The sequence below is a fragment of the Somniosus microcephalus genome, unplaced genomic scaffold (assembly GCF_052327205.1).
Source record: "Somniosus microcephalus isolate GS21.2 unplaced genomic scaffold, FLI_Smic_1.0 scaffold311, whole genome shotgun sequence".
NCBI classification, from domain to species: Eukaryota; Metazoa; Chordata; class Chondrichthyes; order Squaliformes; family Somniosidae; genus Somniosus; species Somniosus microcephalus.
The window spans coordinates 218,852-228,590 of NW_028225498.1; the positions used below are offsets into that span (position 1 = coordinate 218,852).

The 9,739-nt window shown below is 44.4% G+C and overlaps 1 protein-coding gene across 1 annotated transcript in view; it reads left to right on the plus strand.

Annotated features, from left to right (window-relative positions):
• The window catches only part of LOC147081887 (fer-1-like protein 6), a gene marked incomplete at its 5' end in the record, with an annotated part of 215,446 nt that extends 205,948 nt beyond the window's left edge, over positions 1–9,498 (plus strand). Inside the window, one exon of the mRNA XM_085980616.1 lies at positions 2,314–9,498. Coding sequence (XP_085836742.1) covers positions 2,314–2,494 — 181 coding nt within the window. The remainder of the gene's footprint in view (positions 1–2,313) is intronic.
• Positions 9,499–9,739: the final 241 nt, after the last annotated feature.

Sequence of the window (9,739 nt, forward strand, 5' to 3'; positions counted from 1 at the left end):
TTCCACTCATCTGGGAGGAAGAGGCCTCCCAAAGAAACCAAGGCTGTGTGGGTACAGCTGGCAAAGGATATAACCTCCAGATCTGTGTGCAGATTGCGAGAATGTTTCTGTGTATTGATGAAATGCCATCCCTGTTGGAAAGCATTAAAATGAGTTGATGCCAAAATGTTGGCGATATAATACGCAGCTCCACATTGCGGGCTCCGCCATACTTGTGTTGTCAGGTTGGTGGCCTGAGTGATAGGAGGCCAGAGAGTGATGTCCATTGTCAATGATGTCTTTGGATGGAGCCAAGGACATGTGTCAACTTGGGCAACCTATGCAAATCTAGCCAGGATAAGTTCATCCCTTGCATCCTGGGCAGCCATGTGCTCACGTGCTGCCACTGCTGCTGGTCGATACACCAGCACTCTGACCTCCTCCTGCTCCTCCTCCTCCTCGTCCTGCTCCTCCTCCTCCAGATCCTCCTCCTCCTCAGCCTCCTCCTCCTCCTCCTCATCTGAGGAGTGCTGGAACTGAGCCACTTGCTCATCAGGAAGCTGCAAGCCATGACGCTGTGCGATGTTGTGCAGTGCACAACAGACCATGACTATTCTGGAGACCCTGTATGCTGTATACTCCAGGGCTCCCCCTGATTGGTCAAGGCAACGGAAGCACATCTTCAACAACCCAATGGTTTGCTCGATGATGGACCTGGTTGAATTGTGGCTGGCATTGTAGCGCTCTTCAGCCTCGTTAGCTGGCCTCCTGATCAGTGTCATTAGCAACTTCTTCAGGGGGTAGCCTTTGTCACCAAGGAGCTATCCGTTAAGTTGGTTTGGCAGATAGAAAAGCGGAGGAACATTAGAGTGCCACAGGATGAAAGAGTCATGGCAACTACCACAGAACTTGGCGCAAACATGCAAGAACTCCTTCTTGTGGTTACACACCAGCTGTACGTTGAGGGAGTGGAAGCCCTTTCGGTTGACAATGATAGCTGGGTTGTGATGGGGTGCCCTAAGGGCCACATGTGTGCAGTCTATGACGCCCTGCACCATTGGCATGCCTATAATATTTGCAAAGCCAACCGAACAGGCGGTATACTTGCTTGATCCCTTGAGAACTGGATGTAATTGTGGGCCTTAGCAAAAAGGGCATTGGTAACCTGCGTGATACAACTGTGGGCGGCCGACTGGGAACTACTGCTGATGATCCCTGGAAGGAGCCTGAGGCAAAGACGTTGAGTGCAGTGGTGACTTTGACAGGCACTGGTAAGGGGTGTCCACCCGTTCCTCTGGGCACCAGATCGTGCTGCAGCAGTCCGCAGATCTCTCGGACAACCTCTCGCGAAAGTCTCAGCCTCCTTTGGCACTGCTGCTCACTCATGTTGAGGTGGCTCATCTTCTGTCTGTAAACCCTCTGTCAGGGGTTTTTCCTGCAGTGAGGTGCCTCAATGCGCTGGCGCCTTCTGCCCCGTGCAGCATCAGGTGGCTGAGCAGGAGGTTGGGGCTCCTGCTGCTGTTGCTGCTGAGCTGCCTGAGCAGGAGGCTGAGGCTCCTGCTGCTGTTGCTCCTGAACTGCCTGGTTCTGCTGCTGCCGTGGATGCTCCTCATCCAAATCTGAGGTCCATGGAGAAAGAAAACGAATGGATCCCATGCTGTTTGCAGATGCTTCCGTTGGGGAAGCGCTCATTGCAAGCGGAGAGAGGGTCTTCCAAGGAGGTCCCACAGTTGATAGATTCAAGCTGCAGCACCTCCGACTTCGGAAGGCCTGCTAAAAGTGCTCAAAGACTTTTTAAAGCAAAGTTCTGGCACCTGCAACTAATCCCTGATGAAATAAACGATCTATTGTTGGACCTGCAGCTGTGAGGAGACCACCCACTAGTCAAGCCGACAGGTTTACCTGGCGTGGTTTAGGAGGGTCGTGGAACGTGCTGAAATGCTTGAAAAATCACGAGGGCCTCTCAAAATAGGCTTAGAGATGCCCTTAATGAGCATTTAATCCTCCTAACAAGCGCTATGGGCAGCTGGAGGCGGGACCGTTTCCCGCCCTCCAAAACTGGCACCAGCAAAATTCCGTGGAGGCGGGTTGGAGGCGGGTTCCAAACCCACCCTCATTGTTTCTGGTTTTCCTGCCTTTCCCACCTCCAAACCCGCCTCCTCGGACATCAGAAAGTCGCCCCCTACGTTTAGGCATTTGCCATCTTGTGCTTGTATGCAGTGGGTTGTGTCCCTCGACAAGCACATTTGTAGTATTTCAGTTTTAAAGGGTCATCAACACTGTACTCACACTGGTCTTAAACTGTTTTAATAAGCTTTTCTTTCCTCCCTATAGCCGTCCTGATATCTCCTTCTCTTGGTTCATCAACCCTTTCAAGTGCCTTTATTATCTGATCTGGAGAAACTACAAGAAGCACATCATTGTTGGACTAATTTTGCTAATCCTATTTTTGTTTATTGCGATACTGCTCTACACATTGCCTGGTGCAATAAGTACGAGGATAGTGAATGGATGAACTAAAGTTTTTTAATTGAAATTGAAGAACTCCTCTCAAATGTACTGATCAACATTACTGTCTTAAATCAACCAAAGCCTATCAACTATATTTCAGGGTTCAGTTTCATGTGTTTCATGGGTCATTCTATTTATACTGAAATCTTTGCAAGTTTCTTGCAGATGTTTGATTTACTGTGATAAAATGGTTCCTATTTGCTTTATTGAACTAAGGAGCCTAAATTAATACACAGATATGATCCTAACTCTGTAACACTGTGTTTATGAAATACAAGTGCAAAGATTTCTGCTTTAACCGACAAATAGGTAATTTTATAGTCTGTTTGCAGACTAGTCCCAGAATGACAACTATGTTGAAAGCAACATTCTTTATGCTTTGCTATTTGTTCACACCTCACGTTATGATGCTCAGTGTTGTAACCTTGAAGACGATCACTCAAATTGGCTCATGTTTTATAAATTGCTGGAAAACGGAATCTGCGAAGCACAGGAGTTGTTCAATTTCAGAATTAGCGAAAACAAAATTATAATACAGGTAGACTATCCTTTATCCGAACTTCCGAAAACCGAAAACCTCTAAAAACCGAAAGTTTTTTCGTTCAGCGTAAGTCGTGCGCACGACGCCGACCCCCGACCCCCCGCCGACCCCCCCGCTGACGCCGACCCCCACCCCCGACCCCCCGCTGGCCCCGACCCCCGCCGACCCCCCTGCCGACGCCGACCCCGACCCCCCGCCGACCCCCACCCCCCGCCGACCCCCACCCCCGACAAATTTCCCAGTCTTATAAAATACCTTCTGAAATCCGAAATTTTCCGAAAACCGAAACACGGCTGGTCCTGAGGTTTTCGGATAAAGGATAGTCTAGCTGTAGTAAAATTCTCATGAGAACAAAATATTTCCGTCTCAGCTGAGATTGATTTGAACTCACCTTTATTTTGGGGTGATAGATGAATCTCTGTGCTGTGGCAAGGCCATCAATCTAGGGGTGCAGAAAAGTACTAAGATTTTCCCTGTCTGTCGATGCCACCTCTCTACCAGACTCAAACACTTTGACAGCAGCTATGGAGAAGACGGTGGCCCAGGCCATTCACCTTTCAGCCAGCAAGAGTATTGGTAACAATTGGCTGAAAAATGAAGAGAAATATAACAAAAAAGATTGGGAGATATTATCAAAGCTTAAAATGTAGAAAAATATTAAAATTGGCTCTAAAAACATTTGCAAAAAAATATATATGTGAAAAGCAATGACCATTAGGAACAATCAGGCTGAGTGAAGAGGTTAAAATGCCTCACATTTATGAGGTGTGCGAATCTAAATGTAAAGCAGCTCCAAACCCTAGTCCACAAGCTTAGGCGACTTTGACAAGTTCTCACCTGAGTGGATCACACAGCACCTTGACCTTGTGGTTGTGGAGGCGTCCTTGATTGCTGTCTTGGCTAGGCAACTGAAGGCAACTGTATAAGCACCCAAGGAGACAATGAAATATAGCTGCCATGTTTTAGGAGGAACTAACTTGCTTTTAATGAGTGGGCTGGAGCACCAAACAATCGCACAACTCAAAAGCATTCAGATTCCTTTCCAGGAAAGAAGCTAGATTTTTATAGCTCTTAACAACAACAACTTGTATTTATATAGCGCCTTTAACGTAGTAAAACGTCCCAAGCTTGGTGGGAGTGCTGAGGGTTTAGGTGAGGGGGGCTGGACTCTACTGAGAGTACTACGACATTATAGAAATGAAACAGGATACGCAGAGCCCATCATGTTCATCTTGCTTGGATATGCAATACCATTAATGCAGCTCCAATGGTATTGTTAATTCATGTTTTATAGATAAAATATGTAAAATTAACCGCTCTTGATGACTTCTCTTGCCGTTGTTTAAACAATAACATTTAAAAAAATATTTTCCATCTCCAGTCTTGGGTTATTGCAAAGTTTAAAAAAAAATTCTGTTAATAGCACTTAAGGCTTTCTTGCTAATTAGTTCTCCTGAATTTTAGATGCTAGTGAGCTCAGGATAGTTTCACATTACTGCCAGAATAAAGCAAATACACACCACTATAATTGGCAAACTTTTGTCAAGCAGTAATTACTGCAATTGCACACTCAGCAATGGTTGCTAAATTGAATTGATCGTGTAACTGGAAATAACATTATGTGGCAAAACCACTAAGAGACTCTCACAGTGACTGGTACAATTGCCTTTAATCATGTTTATTACCTTTTAATGTTGGCTCTGGTTAAACAGAGCTAGATTGACAAAATCGCGATCTGACGCGATGACGTCATCACGTGGGTCATGTGACGTTCCAACGGCGGGAAACGTGATGACGTCATGACGTCAGAGGTAGAGGGCATTTCCAGCTAGTCCTCATGTGGAGTGATAGTGAATAGACCTGTTTAGAGCTTCTCCTGCATTTTCTTGTTTTGTAAAGTTTTAGTACATTAAACTCAGTTTGTTAACTACTAGTGAGTTTATAGATTCTTTGCTAGGAGTGCAGAGACTCCTACAATACGATTTGATAGCAGTCCATTGGCAGATATTGTAAAGTATTGTGATTAGCTTTGTTAACCAGTCAGAGTTAGAGGATTTGGATGAAATGTCAGGTTGCAGCTGAGTTACTGTCAATTTTCAGAGAGCTGGCGCGGTCAGTCGTAAACAATTCACAGCCTCTTCATATCAGAGCAAGGTACAGTATGATCCTTCACCGGAGGCTGTCAAAAATAAACCCAAATAGACACGTCTTATACCTTAGTTTGATAAATGTGATGTAATTTTTAAAATGAATATTAAATCTAGTTTTAAACATAGAAACATAGAAGATAGGAGCAGGAGTAGGCCATTCAGCCCCTTGAGCCTGCTGCGCCATTCAATGAGATCATGGCTGATCATCCAAATTCAGTACCCTGTCCCTGCTTTCTCCCCATATCCCTTGATCCCTTTAGACTTAAGAAATATATCCAACTCCTTCTTGAATATATTTAATGAACTGGCCTCCACTGCCCTCTGTGGCAGAGAATTCCACAGGTTCACCACTCTCTGGGTGAAGAAATTCCTCCTCATTTCAGTCCTAAATGGCTTACCTCTTATCCTTAGGCTATGACCCCTGGTTCTGGACTCCCCGGCCATCAGAAACATCCTTCCTGCATCTAGTCTGTCCAGGCCTGACAGAATTTTTTAGGTTTCGATGAGATCCCCTCTCAATCTTCTAAACTCCAGTGAGTATAAGCCCAATCAACACAATCTCTCCTCATACGTCATTCCTGCCATCCCAGGTATCAGCCTGGTGAATCTTCGCTGCACTCCTTCCATGGCAAGAACGTCTTTCCTCAGATAAGGCGACAAAACTGCACACAATACTCAAGGTCTGGTCTCACCAAGGCCCTGTACAATTGTAGCAAGACATCCTTGTTCCTGTACTCGAACCCTCTTGCTACGAAGGCCAACATACCATTTGCCTTCTTAACCGCCTGCTGCACCTGCATGCTTACCTTCAGCGACTGGTGCACAAGAACACCCGGGTCTCTTTGCACTTCCCCTTCTCCCAATCTATTGCCATTCAAATAATAATCTGCCTTCTTGTTTTTGCCACCAAAGTGGATAACCTCACATTTATCTACATTATAGTGCATTTGCCATGTTTCTGTCCAATCACCCAACCTGTCCAAATCGTACTGGAGTTTCACGACATCCTCCTCACAACATACCCTCCCACCCTGCTTTGTGTCATCTGCAAATTTGGAGATATTACATCCAATTCCCTCGTCCAGATCATTAATGTATATTGTGAACAGCTGGGGTCCTAGGACCGATCCTTGCGGTACCCCACTAGTCACTACCTGCCACTCGTAAAACGACCCGTTTATTCCAACTCTTTGTTTTCTGTCCGCCAACCAGTTCTCTATCCAAGTCAATAACTTGCCCCCAATCCCATGTGCCTTAATTTTGCACACTAATCTCTTATGCGGGACCTTATTGAAAGCCTTCTGAAAGTCCAAATACACCACATCCACTGGTTCTCCCTTATCTATTTTACCAGTTACATCCTCAAAAAATTCCAGTAGATTAGTCAAGCACGATTTACCTTTTGTAAATCCATGTTGACTTTGTCCGATCCTGTCACTGCTTTCCAAGTGCTCTGCTATTACATCTTTTATAATGGACTCTAGCATTTTCCCCACTACCAATGTCAGGCTTACCGGTCTATAATTCCCTGCTTTTTCTCTACCACCTTTTTTGAATAGTGGGGTAACATTAGCTGCCCTCCAATCCATGGGTACTGTTCCAGAGTCTATCGAGTTCTGGAAGATGACCAGCAATGCATCTACTATTTCTAGGGCACTTCCTTAAGTACCCTGGGATGTAGATTATCAGGCCCTGGGGGTTTATCGGCCTTCAGTCCCATCAATTTTCCTAACACCATTTCCCTACAAATACTGATTACTTTCAGTTCCACCCTTTCATCAGACCCTATGTTCCCTGGCATCTCTGGGAGGTTATTTGTGTCCTCCTTTGTGAAGACAGAACCAAAGTATGTATTTAGTTGGTCTGCCATTTTTTTGTTCCCCATTATAAATTCCCCTGATTCTGACTGCAAGGGACCTATGCTTGACTTCACCAATCTTTTTCTCTTCACATATCTATAAAAGCTTTTACAGTCAGTTTTTATGTTCCCTGATAGCTTACTCTCATATTCTATTTTCCATTCCTTAATTAATCCCTTTGTCCTCCTTTGTTGAATCCTAAACTACTCCCAATCCTCAGGATTATTGCTTTTTCTGGCCAATTTATATGTCCTCTCCTTGGATCTTATGCTATCTCTAATTTCCCTTGTTAGCCACGGTTGAGTCACCTTTTTTGTTTTATTTTTATGCCAAACTGGGATGAACAAATTCTGTAGTTCATCCATTCCGTCTTTGAATGTTTGCCATTGCCTATCCACTGTCAACCCTTTGAGTGACATTCCCCAATCAATCCTACCCAACTCGCTCCTCAGACCATCGTAGTTTCCTTTATTTAATTTGAGGACCCTAGTCTCTGAGTCAACTACTTCATTCTCCATCTTAATGAAGAATTCGATCATATTATGATTGCTCCGACCCAAGGGGCCTCTTACAACAAGATTGCTAATTAATCCTTTCTCGTTACATAATACCCAATCTAAGATGGCCTGATCTCTGGTTGGTTCCTCGACATATTCGTTCAGGAAACCATCCTGTAAACACTCTTGGAATTCCTCCTCCACAGTATTGTTACTAATTTGGTTAGCCCAATCTATATGTAGATTAAAGTCACCCATGATGACTGCTGTGCCCTTATTGCATGCTTCTTTAATTTCCCTTTTAACGCCATCCCCAACCTCCACCTTACTGTTTGGAGGTCTATATACCACTCCCACTAATGTTTTCTTCCCCTTAGTATTTCTCAATTCTACCCATACAGATTCCACATCATCAGAGCTAATATCCTTCATTACAATTGTGTTAATCCCTTCTTTAACCAGTAATGCTACCCCACCTCCCTTTCCTTTTTGCCTATCTTTCCTGAACATCGAATACCCCTGGATGTTGAGTTCCCAGTCTTGGCCATCCTTGAGCCACGTTTCCATAATCCCAACCAAATCATATTCGTTTACCTCTATTTGCGCAGCCAATTCATCTACCTTATTACGAATGCTCCTCGCATTAAGACACAAAGCCTTCAGGCTTGTTTTTTTAACGCTCTTAGACCTATTAGAATTATTATTTACTGTGGCCACGTTTGATTTAAACCGTTGATTTCTCTGACTGCCACTTTTGTTTTTCTCCTTCCTATCTTTTGCTTTTATCCTTGTTTCCCTTTCCTCTGTCTCCCTGCTCAGGTTCCCAACCCCCTGCCATTTTAGTTTAAACCCGCCCCCAGAGCACTAGCAAACACTCCCCCGAGGACATCGGTTCCAGCCCTGCCCAGGTGCAAACCGTCTGGTTTGAACTGGTCCCACCTCCCCCAGAACCGGTTCCAATGTCCCAGGAACTTGAATCCCTCCCCCTGGCACCATTCCTCTAGCCACGTATTCATCTGAAATATCCTTCTATTTCTACTCTGACTAGCACGTGGCACTGGTAGCAATCCTGAGATTACTACCTTTTGAGGTCCTATTTTTAAATTTACCTCCTAACTCCCTATATTCCGCTTTTAGGACCTCATCCCACTTTTTACCTATATCGTTGGTGCCTATATGCACCACGACAACTGGCTGTTCACCCTCCCCTTCCAAGATGTTCTGCAGCCGCTCGGAGACATCCTTGACCCTTGCAGCAAGGAGGCAACACACCATCCTGGAGTCTCGTTTGCGGTCACAGAAATGCCTATCTATTCCCCTTACAATAGAATCCCCTATTACTATAGCTCTACCCCTCTTTTTCCTCCTGTTCTGTGCAGCAGAGCCACCCCTCTGCAGTTGGCTGCTGCTGCCTTCCTCTGATAAGCCATCCCCCCCAACAGTACTCAAAGTGGTGTATCTGTTTGAGAGGGGGATGTCCACAGGGGACCCCTGCACTACCTGCCTGCACCTAGTTTTAGTTGACAAATGAGTGTAATGTTTACGCAGAAAACGCTGAAACTATTCAGCAGGTCAGGCAGCACCTGTGGGAGATGGCAGACTACTTTATGTTTTGGGTGCACACCCTTCTTCAAATACATTTTGAAGAATTTGTACCCAAAACATTAACGTGTCTGTCCTCTGCACAGATGCTGCCTGACCTGCTGAGTGTTCCCAACATTTTCTGTTTATGTTTCAGATTTCCTCCAGCTGCAGGTTTTTCATTTCTATTTTGTAATGTTTGCTCTGTGATTTATTAAATGTGCAAAATAGTGTAGCATTTTCATTCTAAAGTTAATCTTTCTAATTGGAATTGTATATACTGTATTTACTCTGCATATTTATCTGAAAGCTTTAAGGTGGTTTAGTATTTTACTGTTTAATGCTTGTTATCAATCATTAAAATTTAAAAATGTTCTTTACCTTGCGTTGTATAACTGAGCTGTTCTTTAGTTTATTGATAATAACAGTGATCATATCTTCAGTGAAGAAACCTATATCTTATAGGTGAGGGTTTTGTTTTATGCTGTTCTGTGAGCTGCCAATGTTAAACCAGCTGCTGAATGTGCATTTCAAAGATCACTCTCATTGATAAGTTCCTCGTGACGTCTACTCCTCCACCACCACCATAACTTTGGTGGAAGTTCGGTGAAAACTCATTCA